The sequence below is a fragment of the Diorhabda sublineata genome, chromosome 1 (genome assembly GCF_026230105.1).
Source record: "Diorhabda sublineata isolate icDioSubl1.1 chromosome 1, icDioSubl1.1, whole genome shotgun sequence".
Taxonomy (NCBI): Eukaryota; Metazoa; Arthropoda; class Insecta; order Coleoptera; family Chrysomelidae; genus Diorhabda; species Diorhabda sublineata.
The window spans coordinates 33,641,125-33,656,486 of record NC_079474.1 but is presented as its reverse complement, the minus strand read 5'-3'; the positions used below and the strand labels follow the sequence as shown (position 1 = coordinate 33,656,486).

The 15,362-nt window shown below is 30.4% G+C and overlaps 1 protein-coding gene across 5 annotated transcripts in view; it reads left to right on the top strand.

Annotated features, from left to right (window-relative positions):
• The window catches only part of LOC130446291 (synaptotagmin-7), a 263,793-nt gene that overhangs the window by 84,894 nt on the left and 163,537 nt on the right, over positions 1-15,362 (top strand). For 3 of the 5 annotated variants that reach the window (XR_008910147.1, XM_056782487.1, XM_056782697.1), the window contains exons 1-2: positions 2,949-3,155; positions 14,403-14,630. The exons of 1 other annotated variant lie outside the window; for it this stretch is intronic. Coding sequence is in view for 3 of the 4 variants with exons in the window: in XM_056782487.1 (XP_056638465.1) it covers positions 14,529-14,630 (102 nt within the window). In the remaining variant the exon portion in view is untranslated. Of the gene's footprint in view, positions 1-2,948; positions 3,156-14,402; positions 14,631-15,362 lie in introns of those variants that run through there. One more of the 5 variants, XM_056782573.1, reaches the window with a different exon arrangement.

The window sequence follows — 15,362 nt, the reverse complement described above, 5'->3', positions numbered from 1 at the left end:
GACAAATAAAATGTATTGAGGTTTATTGTCTCGGATAAAACTAATAAAACTTTGGTTTGTTGATGGTTTGCTTGATTTTCATGTTAGTTTTTCCTAAGTAGTGAATGTCAATTGGCCTTATTCAGTCCGAACTAAGTTTACTTGGAATGCAAATTTTGTTTTTTTTTGTTTTCTTAGTATTAAAAAATGTATTTAGGTCTTAGGGAATAGACATCTTGTAATAAACAACCATTTATCGTTACGAGGGTTGATTAGAAAGATCCTTTTAGTTGTTTAAATATTAAAAATAGTGTGTGTATTTCCTACTGTATACCTGTGTCTTCGCTCTACAAATATTACTACGAGGGTTCCTTTGGAAGTACTTTCTGCCGTTTCAATGCTTGAACATCTTGTGCGTGATTCAAAGAAGGTACTTGCCGATTTATATATTCTTCCAGTTCACTAAAAACCGAATAATTCTATATTAATAACATTTTATGATGCATTTATAATACATCTTTTCCGCATGAAACAAAACAAGAAGATTCAATGGATGTAATGAAATGTTTGTATACAAATTGCATCGTTTAGAATTTTAAATATTGAAATTCATTGGAATTCTCGAGATAATTTCGTGGCTCTAGCCAAATTCAAAAGCACCTCATTTACCATTACTGCATAATCTCAAATATTCCACACACGGTTTACATACACAATTTGAAGTACAAAACTCCTGATTTTTATTCAAGAGCATCCTAAAATACTCAAAAAAAGTAGCTCTAACTTTTCTACGATATTGTTGTTATATAATATTTCGATTTTGAGCTACTGAAGTCGCTAAAATTTATTGGCACTCCAAGTTTTTAACTATTTGGCTGCATTTCCTCATAGTTGCTTCAATTTCAAGTTACTTCCAAGATGTTGATTATGATATTGGTGGTTATATCCCATCATATATATCTGACGAAGCAAATGTAGTATATGAGAGAACATACGATCATTTTCCTTATTGATGCAACAAGAAAAGTGCGAAAAACTTTTCTGAAAATGTAAAGTACATCGACTGTTACGGTTATTAACCCCGAAGGTCAAAAATACCAATATGAACGAAGTTGAACTGACACGAGGACAAGGTTGATAGATAACTAAGTAAGAATTTTTGGAACCGTTGGTTATATTCATACTGCCTACACCAACATTCACAATTACACTGTCTGACTCACGTTTCGATAACTAAGTTATCGTCTTCAGAAACTGAAGCTAAACTATTTATTTTCAGTATCTGAAGACAAACAGTGTATTTGTGAGTGTTGTTGTTAGCGTTAAATTGATAGTAACCAAAATTTTGTAACAGTCCTAAACAATTAAAAGTTAGTTATTGTAAATTTGGGAATTTACGTCAGCAAACAAGATGTATAATAATAATTGTCAATTCCTTAACCTTTTTATGCATTTTATCGTAACTTCTTTCGTTTTTCTTCTTATGTTATTATAGAATTTCTTAGTATTTAATTCGATCTTTGTTCATACACCACAAAGGGATGATATCAATAACTACCCAGCTTAATTGCAACTTGGAAAAGATATGTATAAAAGCTACACAGTTCATTGTCTCAGGGAAAGCTCTGTCAGTCTTCTAGGTAATTCAGGGGACAAATTTACATCCATAAAAGGCCTCTTCAGCAGAATCAAACTCTTCATGAAATATCTAATGTTTCTATTAGCAGTAATTGTTCAAACTCATCAATTATTAGCAGGGCCGGATTAAGATTTATAAAGCCCGGGGCTAAAATAATGACGGGAACCCCTTAAGGAATTCGGAAACCCGGAAAAATTCACAAAATAATATCAATACGTTAGATTTGTGGTGTCAACACATCAATAAATACAGAATGATTTCCAAATGATGGGGCCCTCTTAGACCTGGGGCCCGGGGTTATAGCCTCCCCAAGCCCCTAGCTTAATCCGGCCCTGATTATTAGATATTCCAGTAAATGAAAAGAAAATTTTATGATGAATCAATTGATCTTTGAAAATAAATCGTTTCATGTTTCTTTTGTGAATTATTTTAGAAAAAAGTGAAAAAAAATTCACATTCACTAATTAAGTCAAGTTTTTTTGTACAAAAAGTTAAATTTTATTAGTCTTTTTCTTTTTCTAGTGGTATCAATCTTATCACTTTCTTTGGTAATATTTCATGTTTTAACTGTCCCTTCTACGCCCATTTCTTCAATAATTCTCTCATTAGTCACTCTGTAGCTTCTAGTTTCCTTTTGATTTGTTTTTTTAGTTGCCACGTCTCTGATTCATATAGCAACTTACTTTTTTGTATCATATTTTCTTTGTTTACATCTCTGTACTCCATAGAAATTCATTAAGAGCTTTTATTATCTGTTTTGTCTTGTTTATTTCCGTTATTTATTTCTATATCATCCAACCCTGATCTCACGGCAATAACACCACCATCGACGTCGTTGAATCTGTAAAATTCTTAGAGCTTGCTGTGGATAATCCTTAGATATACTATTTAAAAAGTTCCCCACGTTTTGCGCTGAGATCAGTTGAACAAAGAACTAATCCACCTCGTTAACAGTTTATTATGCCCTTATTGAGTCGCATCTCCCATATGCCCTTCACTACTGAAGAGCTGTTGGATATTTACTCGAACTAAACAGCACTACGTTCACAAATAGTTAAAGGCTCAATATTTTACAATGCAAAAAAAATGCACAATCACTTGCCAAGTGCGTTCTACTCTGTAAACGACTTGTAATAATGATTAATAATCATTTTAACGTGTTTTATTATTATTTATGTTATGTTCTATATTTTTCTAAGCCCCTGGTAGAAGTTTTCCACACGGCGACATTCCCCGTACCTTGCCGAAATAAATTCCCTTTTCCGTCGTGGCATCGAGGTAGGCTGTTGTGCGAAAATTCATCGCCACGCGCGTGAGTTAGTACGTTGCAACAACAGCTGCAACGCGTTCGCCGGTAAAACAAAAAATTTTGACTGTTGATAATACACCGAATCTCTAACGAAAAATATTATTTCAAGATACCGGCGTGGTGGATCTAATACGTGATATGTTGTAGTGATTTCTCAAATCAAATGTGAAATTTTTAGTGGTTTTGGGAAAATTCGATTATGATTAATTAGTATTATGTATATACAAGGTGGTACAAAAGTTTTACTTATCAAATACAAATATATTTCTTTTGATTTTGTTCAAAATAGATGAATTATCATTAGAAATCAGCTTCTAACAACGTAATTAAATTTTAAACTCCATAAATCGGATAGTAAATATCGAAAAATTATTTTATCCATACAAGTATGAATTTATTTCTTTCTCTTAAACATTTTTATATGTTTTTGTGTATGTATATTTTAATATAAACCGAAATAGGTCGATACTCAATATTTTTATCTGATTAAAATACTAATTTTTAATTAAATTATATTGGTGGGGATATTTCTTTGTTATAAAAGAGAATAATATGTTGAAAATTCGTTGAAAATTAAATCTAACATCACTTCCACTGCTTTATGTTTTTGTTATTAAAGAATAAAATGAAAATAAATATTTTTATTTCACTATTTAAAAATGGCGAACGCGCGAACATTCGCCATAATTTATATATAAATAAATCTGATTTATTATTTAACAATATATATTCTTCGAAATTATAAAATCACTGTTGATTAAGATGTCACGTTTTACCACATTTTCCGTTTTCTTTCACCCCCAATTGAGTACGCAAAATTTCATTTTTTGTTCTGTTTCCAAGAACTTCTTATGATCTACTTCTTGTCTAAAATTACCATTCCGTTATAATGAAATATATTTTAACAGACACAAACAATAAATTTGTTTTCATTTAACACCAAATATTACCAGTTTTACCAATAACAAAGTTAAAAAATCACTAAAACCGTCAGTCTTTAAAAACTCTTCATTAATAATTAAACGGTAGAGATCTACCATCACGTGACTAATACATCAGCAGCCATATTCGTATATCTGTCAAATAATCGTTATGATTGATATTCCAACAGTCGGATTTTTACGAATTGTTAATTCAACTTTTTAAATTGTTTGTATTTTTTTATATAGTTATTATCGATGTATTTCGAAAATAAAACAAGATTTGATGAAATAAGAAATAGCGTTATGAGGGAAAATTTGATTTTAAAACCAATTTGAACCAAAATGGAAAAGAACGAATAATGTAGAATAGGAAATAATTGAAACAGCTGAGGATAAATGGGATCGAATAATGATCCTATTTCGACAAGATTTACGTCTGAAAAGGTATAAGGATCAAGCTGAGCTAATACTATAAATATTAATGATTAATTTACGTTCATTTTTACGGCTCCAACTCCCTATTTCTTGTGACTGTTTCAAAACTAATTTATCTTGTTTTTTATTCTCATTTTCCTGTATTACTTACCTAGAATATTATTTTTTATAAACAAAATCGCGTATTCGCCAAAATTTACATATTTGGAATATCAAGACTAATTTTTAAAATTAGTTGTTTCGGTATGCTTGGAGAGAAAATCTCGAATTTTTTTCAATATCAATAACTAAATAATATTCAAGGGAAGGTCAGTAGCTGGAGTGATTTCAAGGATATTAACACTTAGACTTCAATTTGAGGTTAGAGATCGAATGATAAATTATCTTCGGCGGAATCGATCGTAAACCAACCAGAAAATCTGTCTTCATGTTTTACCGCTTTCAAATAATTTTGATTGATGTTTTTTTCTCAATTTCAAAGACGATCATTTAGTTAGGTAACTTTTATCGCATGCATACATTCGACACTCGTTGTGAACAACGTTTTTCCATAGCACAATCTTCAGTAGCATTCTGCAATTGCCATTAACCAAGTGATTAATGTTTTATCCATTTCCTCAGAATAAATCTTTCTTCGGGATGCTTTTCATGTACTAATTGAGTTTGTTTGAATAATAATAGAGATTTTGCTAAATAGTTGATTATTTTGAGTAGAATATAATAAGAATTCGACTCTTCTCGAACTGGTAGTCATTGGACGGAAAAAGTAGCGAGGATTGACGTCAATATTGTTGTTGAAAGGACACTTTTTCCATGAGAAATTTTCCTGCACAACTGTTTCGAATGCCCAAATCAATCATCAACGACAGTCTGAATTTCCTTTATTTTTTTGGCAGTTTTTAAGATCACTAAGAAATTCAGGTAAAAATTTAGTAATTTAGACACAATTTTTCTCAAATATATACACATTTCTTTTAGAAATATGCAAAAATATGACAAATTTCCCAAGTATATAGTATAGAATTCGCTGTAATGAAAATGTCATAATAGGATCTATAGATTTTTGTCAAAATGACGATAGCTATTCTATTCTATAAGTTTTTCACAATAAAAATAAACTTACACCCTCGATTTGGGGCTAGTTTAAAAGAGTTTAAAAGCCCAGTTAAAAAAGCGTGTACCTCCCTTTCCCCTATAGCCATTTTTTACAAACCTAGACATCAAAAATCCCAATTGAAATCGTAAATCACAAAGTCTCGTAGCTAGTATAAAATCAGTGTTACTAGCGTAGTAAATAATCGGGATCCCATCGTTTCTTATTGGATAATATATCAAACTTTTAATTAAGACATTTTCCACGTTTATGTTTCGTGTAGTATCCGAATTATTTCATAATATTATAAAGGAGTAGACAGGTCACAAAACGTGATTTGAATACGAAAAAGGAGTTTCTCGAAAAGTAAATACATTTTTAGATGAAATATGTTAATAATCAGACATTTTACCATAAAAAATATGATGTTCAAAAAGTTCAATACCCTTTTTATATTAATAATCGACAAACTCCTCAAAATAACCATTAATTGTCGAATTCCTCTATTCATTATTGGAAAATATTTCACCGCCGAGGCATTTTTTCTAGTCTGTTAACAGAAAATAATCCGAGGAGACTAAATCTGGCGAATGGTGCATTATTCAAACTTTGTGTGACCTGGTGCATTTCCTTTTTCGTTTTTACTTGATTTATAACTTCGCATTGAAGATAGTCAATAAAAATTATCCCCAAAAAAAAGAGTAATGACCTTCCCTGAAGATAGAACGTGGTTTGGAGCCGGTTCTCCCTTTTCAGTCCATTGTTTTGATTGGTCTTTTGCTTCGGGTGTGAATTGATGGACCCACGTTCCTTCCATGGTTATGAAACGGCGCAAAAATTTCTGTTGAAAAAGTATTGTACTATATAACGATGACCAATTTTGGCTGCCAAGCAAATACTAAACAACATGGCGTCTTCAAACTTGAAACTTGAAACAAGCAACTACCGCCATCTCTAGATCAAATTACTTCTGAAACCATCCTCGTATATTCATTATACCATATATTTGTGTCAGTATAAATAATTTCAGCATCTTTTGTGACCTTGCTTGAAATTTGTATACTACTTAATACTTTTTCGAGAAAATTTAAATTTGCAAAATAAACTTATGCCTGTAGGATTTTTTTTTCAAGTTCCACAAAGAAAAGCACGCTCTAGTGAAATTTCTTCCGAGATAAATTATCCTTTCTTATATAAATACATCCTTGAGTACATTTCAAACGGAAATGTGACATGGTTGAGTTCAGATAAGACGTCATATTTCTCATAAGAATACGACGAAGTGGATAAAGCTTTGTTAGGTTAAAAATATTTTTTGTTAAATTTCAACATATATTTAAATTGTTTAAGACCATTTTATAGACATATTGATGAGCATGAATCATTATAAAACTGAATCTATGATTTTTCGTTATTCCACGATGTCTTAAAACAAATGATTTGTTAATCTGTTTCCTGAAAATTGAGATATCTGTCTTATGTAACCAATATTACAATTATTATTACAAGGAATTTCATACAATTTTTTATAGGTTTTTCTACAGTTTTTATATAACTGTATATTTAGATACAGGATTAAATATAATGAATTTATCTGTACATAGACCCATCTGTATAAGTTGTGAAGGACTTTCGTTAAATTCATTATTAAAGTGTAGAAGATTCGATTGTTTTTGAAACAACATGAAGAATTTTTAAGTGAATTCTACCAACATTTATTCATACAACTTAACTTTTAATTTACTGGAACCGTGTTTTTAAAAACTAACTTTATTTCTAACATAAATTCTACCAACAACTTCAATTACAAGACTGATATTTTTTATTACAAACGTGAATTAAATAATCTTTTGGTAAACACAAGCTAAGCAATTCTACAATAAAATAAGTTCTTAATCAGCACAATATACTGTCCACCTAAGGGCAATGGCGTAGGTGACACCTCCCCCTTTAGAAGGAAGCTTCTCCTGGAAGCTGGATCCTATCTTCTGTTGCCTGCGGGTGATTCTTACTTGTCCTTCCTGAATGTTTCCTCTTATACAAAATCCACAAGAAGGCCAATATCAATGCTATATAAAGAAGAATAGTCCAAATACTGGGAATGTGAGAATTAGTGTTATCCCTGAATATTGGCGTTACCATTTGATTTGGAATATCCTTTAATTTTAATTTTTTTTTAAATCAATCCTCATTGGAGAAACGTGTAATTGATTTAATTTCAAATTTAATTCATTTATTACAAAAGGTTGTCCAAACGTTTTTTGTTGAAATATTAACTCTTGGTTCCTAAATATAATTTTACATGCTGAATTTTCTATTAAATAAATGCCTTTAAGAGTTCTCACTTCAGTTTCTTGCTTACATTTTATGATTAATTTTTCATCTACGGGAAATATTGCCAAAAATTGATTTATCTCCGGAATAATTTCAATGTGATTCTTAATTATTTCAATTTTTGTATATTGACAATATGTAGAATTTCCTGCTAGCAATATGTTCTCTTCGCATCCATAATTATTATTGTCTAGCAAATGGTTAGGACATTGAAATATATTGCCGCGAGTACAAATGTCATTTAGAGGTTTAATGACATTATTTGATTTAAGTAAAAATTTTGAATTAGGTATTAATGTTACGTATTCTGATTCAATTTCTGTAGGTATAGGTAACATATAAAAAAGATTAAATAAAATATCATAGTTAATGGGTATCGATAAAAAATATTGAATTTGATTATTTTCTACTTTACAAACTACGTCTATGACGGCTTCAAGTTCTAAAATATTTTTATGTTTTAATTCAAAGGGTAATTCCGCTTGGTAGTAATAATGCACTTTTTGCAACTCTATAAATAAATCGTGAGATTTTATAATACTTGGATGTAGTATTCTAAGTTTACAGAAGGTCAAGGAATTTTCAACCGTTTCTAAAATGTCTTGAATTACATTGAATGTGATAAGAAGTTCGTTGAATAACTCTTTTAAATATTTAATATTTGCCGCATTTGCTTGAAAATCTAGAATATCTCTTATCTCAAATATTTTCGTTTTTAATAATTTTTCATTATACTGAATGTCCTGAATTGTCTTATTAAAATTATCAGTTATTTGGCGACTAACAGAATATTGCATTCTTATTTGATTTTGCAAGTTTTCTTGGTTTTGTTTTAAATGTTCCATAATTGAATTAATTCTTTCTCCATCTTCAGAGTCCAAGTTTCCTGTTATTGTTTTTACTATTGATCCAAGACCGTTAATTAACCCTCTCTTTGGTCTATCTAAGGTAGAATGAATATTAATGTTATCAAATTTTTCTTCTATACTATTCCTAGTGTACTCTATTATATTTACAATATTTTCTGTTTCAGAATGAAAAAATGTACTATTAGACATATTATATTTAACGTGATTATATTGTATACTTAACTTATTATATTCTACGAGTAGTGGACTTAAATTATAAAAATGAACAAAAGTATGACTGGATTTCTGCAGCTAGGCATATCCAAGATTTATGGGAAGTATTCCCAAGTTATGGGTAACATCTTTTATATTGACTGTTGCGTCTCCGGCGGTGACGAACCTAAAATAAATTTATAAGGAGTCTTTTTAGGACGTTTTATGTTTGAAAGATGAATATTTTCTGAAGTATTTTTGTGTCTAGTAGAGATTTTAGCTGTTTTTAGTCGGTTATTTTTGCTTTTGATTTCTTCATTTTTATATTTATTTTTGGTTTTACCTTGTGCCTGTTTATTACGCACATAGACTTTAGTGGGTATTGTATCTGGTAATTCTTCACGGCTTTTATTTGCTTTAGAGATTACTTTTGATTTATTTTCCTGTAATTTTTTATTTAAATTCGAGTATATAATTTTCATTTTATCTTTATGATTTTGTATATAATTATTAACTACTTGTTGATCAATTTCTATATCGAAAGGTGTGTTACTGGTTATGTGTCCGGTAATTATTTCGTTTGGTTTCAATTTTGTTGCAGAATGAACGCTATTATTATAGGCTAATAATGCTTAAAGTATTTTATTTTCAATAGTCTCATTTTTAAAATCTGTTTGATTATTCAAAAGTCTGACTTGTTCAATAATCGTAGAGTGGAATCTTTCGGCAATTCCATTCGATTCTGGATGTTGAGAGCTTATGAAATGAATTTTAATTTTATGCGTTTCTAATAGTTCTTTTACAACAGAATTTTTTAACTCAGTTTCATTGTCCGAAATTATTTGTTCTGGTATACAGTGGTGTGTAAAATATTTAATTAGACTATGAGCTACCTCTATTCCTTGTCTAGATTTTAATCCATACATTTGACCATATTTGGAAAATGAATCTATTATTGTAAGAAATTTACTATTTTCTAAGGTTATCGTGTCTAAATGCAAAATTTGAAAAGGTTTAGTAGCTGTGGGGGTAACATTTAAAAATGGTTTTATTGGTTTTCTATCATATTTGCTTAACTGGCAAACTTCACATTTGTTTATATAAGTTTGTATAGATGCTCTTTGATTTGGCCAGTAATACAAAGTTTTTAATTGATTTTCAGTTTCATCTAGTCCTCTATGATTAGTCTTACCTTCGTGGTAATTTTGAATCACTTCTTTAATTTCATTTAAAGGAACATCTATTAATTTCTTATTACATTTAACAAAGTCAATTTGAGAATCTTGAAAGTGATTTTGTAGAACGACACTGAATTTTTCATAAATTGGGTCTTCGAAATAAATAAAATATTTAGTTTTTGGTACTATGTATTCTTTTACGAAATTAATGACATCTTGCTCAAAATTGTTTTTAGATAATTGCACAACAATTCTTTGTTTATTTTCATATAGTTTCATAATAGTAGGTACGGCTGGTTCGAAATTTACTTCCGAAAATATTAATTGATTTTTACCAACATTTATCGCTGAATCTGAAATTGGTATACCAATTACAGGATTTTCCTCATTTGTATGAACAGTTATATCTTCATCGTCATTCTCATTATTATTACTTTCATTATCTGTTTCAACTATTAGCGATACATTATCATCGGTAGTTGATGAGAGTTTTTTATTAAATTTGTCCATATAAACTAGTAATTTTTTAGAACATTGAGGTTCTTGTAATTCAGTTTCATTGATATTTATTTGAATTCGGGATAAACAATCGCTATTGGTATTTAAAGCACCCTTTTTGTATACAATATCATAATCATATTCCTCAAGTTTCAAGCGCCATCTAACAAGTTTTGAACTTGGATCTTTAAGTGAGAATAACCACTGGTTTATGATCGGTAACTATTGTAAATTTTCTGCCAAAAAGATAGGGGTGGAAGTATTTGGTTGCCCAAACTATGGCAAGAAGTTCTTTCTCGATTACAGAATAGTTGCATTCTGAATCATTTAGGGTTCTGCTGGCGTAAGCCACAGGTAAATCAGAGCCTATTTTGCCTTGACTTAGAACAGCACCTAAAGCATAATTGCTGGCATCTGTGGTAAGGTTAAAGGGTTTTGTAAAATCTGGATATTGAAGTATTGGTTCATTCATCAACAGATTTTTACACATTTCAAAGCATTCGACGTAATCTGAATCGTTTACATTAATAATTGCATCTTTTTTCAGTCTAATAGTTAATGGTTTAGTTAATTTTGAAAAATCTTTTATAAATTTTCGGTAATATCCTAGGAGTCCAAGGAAACCTTTTAATTGTTTTGAATTTTTTGGTATTGGAAATTTTTGAATTGCTAAAATTTTATCTGGGTTCGGTTTTACACCTTCTGGCGTGACAATATGTCCCAGATATGCTACTTCTTTTCGCAAGAATTCGCATTTATCAATTTGTAATTTAAAATTAGATTCTCTTAATCTATTGAATACTTCTTTTAAATTTGTGATGTGTTCTTGTAAACTGGTACTGAACACAATTATATCATCAAGGTACACCAAACATTTTTCGTTCTGTATACCCATTAGGATATTGTCCATGACCCTTTGAAAGGTTGCAGGAGCTCCTTTCAGACCCATAGGCATGCGCACATATTCATAGTGCCCGTTTTCTACATTAAAGGCTGTTTTCGGAATATCCTCCTCAGCCATTTCGATCTGATGGAAACCAGAAGCGAGATCTAATGTTGTAAAATATTGACAACGTCCAAGCTTATCTAGTAACGTTGTAATATCTGGCAATGGATATCGATCTCCAATTGTGATCTCATTCAGTTTTCGATAGTCAACAACGAGTCGAAACTTCGGCTTTTGAGAAGCATCTAGCTTCTTTGGGACTATTCAAATGTTGCTAGACCATGGAGAATTGGATGGTCTAATAATATTATTACTTAACATTTTTCGTATTTGATTTTGAATTTCCGTTCGGTGAATCTCAGGATACCTGTATGATTTTGAATAAATAGGTATTTCATTAGAAGTTTTAATGTGATGTTTTATTTTACTTGTGAAGGTGAGCTGATTTCCTTCAACATGAAAAATATCACTATACTCTTGAATTAATTTTAATACAGATTGTTTCTCTTTGGAATTCATGTGTTCAGTTCTAACTTTCGAAACATCAAATTTAACATTTTCACAATAAATTTCATTAAAATTTGGGTTGAGGGTTTGTTCGTATTCATCGAATGTCTCAATACTAATAGAAGGGCTTAAATCTACTCGAAAGTTGGATTCTGAAGGATTTAAAATTGTACATAAAGCTATATTATTTTCAACTTTTGTTAAACATTCAGGGATTTCTAATTTCCCAATTCGTGTATATGGTATAATTACATTACCATTTTTTACATTTTCAATATTTAATTTAATTACTTGTTCACAACGTGGAGGCACTACTATACAATTCGTGAATCCAGTTTTAATGTCAAAGTAATTCAATTTAATTTGACTATAAGGAGTCATAAGCAAATTATTATTTAAATCGATAATTGCATTAAGTATTTTTAAATTATCCAATCCTAACAAACAATCAAAATGATCGTGAAATTTGAAAACGCAATATTCTAAATTGAGCGGTTTCCTATAATTAAACATTTTAGGGATTGGAATGAGTGTGCAGAAATTTTGTTGACTGCTACCAAAGGCAGATTTTACATGGAAGGGTTTTTTGACACAAGATTTTTTGAAATATTTCTCAGCAACTGCTGGTGTCACAAAGGATCTTGTGCTACCAGTATCAATTAAAACCTTAAGATTTTGTTCTGGAAAAATTATATAGGGTAACACGCTTTCTGAATTATTTAAGTTTAACAATTCGATAATGTTTGGTTTGGTTCCGAGGCTGGTGTCTCTAAAAAATTATCGGATTCATCATTAGTGCAATCAGAATCGTCTATATTATGGAGTTATTCCGAGATAAAATTTCTAGGTTGATTCGGATTGTGTTGGAACCTATTTTGATAATTTTGAGGGGGTCTAGATGTATTTCTTGTAGACATACTCATTGGAGTTGGATTTGGAAATTTTTGGTTCTGATTGGGTTTAAAGACGTTTTGACCATTATTAGAAAAGTTTGAATTATTCCTATTAGAAGGAGTGTAAGAAGTTGAAGGACGATTTTGCGGGTTTGGTGCGGAATTTCGATTAGTATATTGATAATTCGGAATAGAATTTTGCCTAGGAGGTGGCTGCCTATATGCCACATTATTTTGGAAATTGGTTTTATTTTTATGTGAATTATTTTGCGTATTCAAGGATGAAAAAATATTTTTCGGATGATTATTCTGGGTCATATAAACTTGAAAATCATTTGTAAGAACATTTAAAGCAATATTCAAATTTTCTGGATTTTTCGTACGCATTAATGTGCCTAAAGGTTCTTTTAAACCGCGTAGCAATACTCTGAGAGCCAAATTTTTAAAGTAATTACCCAAAATTAAATGTTCACTAACATTAGAATGTGTCGTGAGATAAGAAATTTGAAGATTTAATAAATGTTGAATTCTATTATAAAATTCGAAAGGCGTTTCATTACCTTGTTTCATTTCTGAAAGTTCTATACTTAAAGTGTAAATATCTCTTTTGTCAGCATAAGTATTAAGAAGTGCATCTTTTAGATTTTCCCAAGTTCTTATCGTACAAGAAGAAATGTTTATGGCTGCTTCACCTTTTATTTTTGCTAAAATGCTGGACATCAAATATTCATTTTGAAAATCCCCTACATCCACAGTATTATAAAACTTACTCACTAATTTCTCTGAAATTTCTATAAACCTAGGAAGTAATGCATTGTTTCCATCAAATTCGGGTATCATATCAAGATACTCCTTTTTTAAAATAGGTAATTGTGGAGTAGCCATTTTATTAAAATTGTTCGTAGAAAAAAGTTTTGGTGATGCTAAGTTAAATTTTATTTTAGTATTAACAGAGTTTGAGCCTGAATTTGAGTTATTTGAATCAGAATTTGAGTCAGAATCGTCAGATGTGTCAAGTAAATAATTAATATTTCCTCTATATGACATTAAAACACTTACAGCAATAGAATGAAGATCCTTTCCATTGGCTCGGACTGCACAGGAACAACCAATATCTTCTTGATTCTTCCGGTTTCTAGCACAACACAGATCTTCTAGTTGAGTTACTCAGTTCACCCAACTAAGAGTTCCAATAATTTAACTTTACTTGTTCGAATAGTCAACAAATCGTAGAAACGAACCGAATGTTATATGCTTTAACTTCCGATTGACTATCCTACTGACTGCGCCACTTAACTTTTAATTTACTGGAACCGTGTTTTTAAAAACTAACTTTATTTCTAACATAAATTCTACCAACAACTTCAATTACAAGACTGATATTTTTTATTACAAACGTGAATTAAATAATCTTTTGGTAAACACAAGCTAAGCAATTCTACAATAAAATAAGTTCTTAATCAGCACAATATACTGTCCACCTAAGGGCAATGGCGTAGGTGACATACATATAATTATAAAATAAACTAGAGTATTTCTTAAAACGTGTCGAAAAAAGAAATTAATAATGTATCTCCTTGTATATACATTTACTTATAATTTACTAGTGGATTTCAAATTATTAATATAATTCAGGATAAACTCATTTATTGACTAATTACTTAAGAGAATAAAAATATTATACGAAAAAAGGGTTGAGTGACATTAACTGATATCGAGAACATAACCTCAAAATGGTTTATCTTGGACCAGGGGTGCAATATGTAGCGGAAAGCGGAAGGGCGTTTATTTCGCCAAACAATCCTCAAGACGTCCTCATGGATAACAAAAAAATGGTGAGTTATATCAAGTTGATTAATTTTCATGGAAGGAAATATTTGTATGAATAAAAAATGGCCTCAATTAGGAAATAAATGGAAAGAAAATATGATATTGTTAACTTTGGTATTTTGCTTTTATGGGTTCATTTATACGAAGAAAATTCCTGTGATCTCCAGGACGTTTCATTTTTAGTTCACAAAGAATATTATTCGAATCCTTTTGTACCTCTCTGCGAATAATTCACACTCCAACAACACAAATTCTTCTCCTCTTTTGTTGTTTTGACAAGTTGACACAGTTGACAGGTCGAGATAAATGGGTAACATAACTCACAGGATTTTTCGCAACGACGCTTCGGGCTGTCTCTCAACACTCCTACTCGTGTTCTAAAGGTGTGCACGTCTGACGTGTGCACATTTTCGACTGATAATGCTAGAAAGCTTCATTTCTAAATATTTATATTTAATATAACGGGCCTAATACAATGTTTGTAGGGAGTTTGAAGCAAGTTAAACTTAGTTTTTTGTGCGTTAGCTCTTCCATGATATTTATTTAGCTATATAATAGATTCCAAATAATTAATGATAAAAATAAAAATAGTAAAAACCGTAAAGCTCAGTGACGTAAACGATGCTGCTTATGACAGTAGACAGCCATCTAGCGGGAATAAATAATATTCAAACTTCAAAAAACCATAGACAAATGAAATAACCAACCAAAGGATAATATCCAATTACTACGAACTG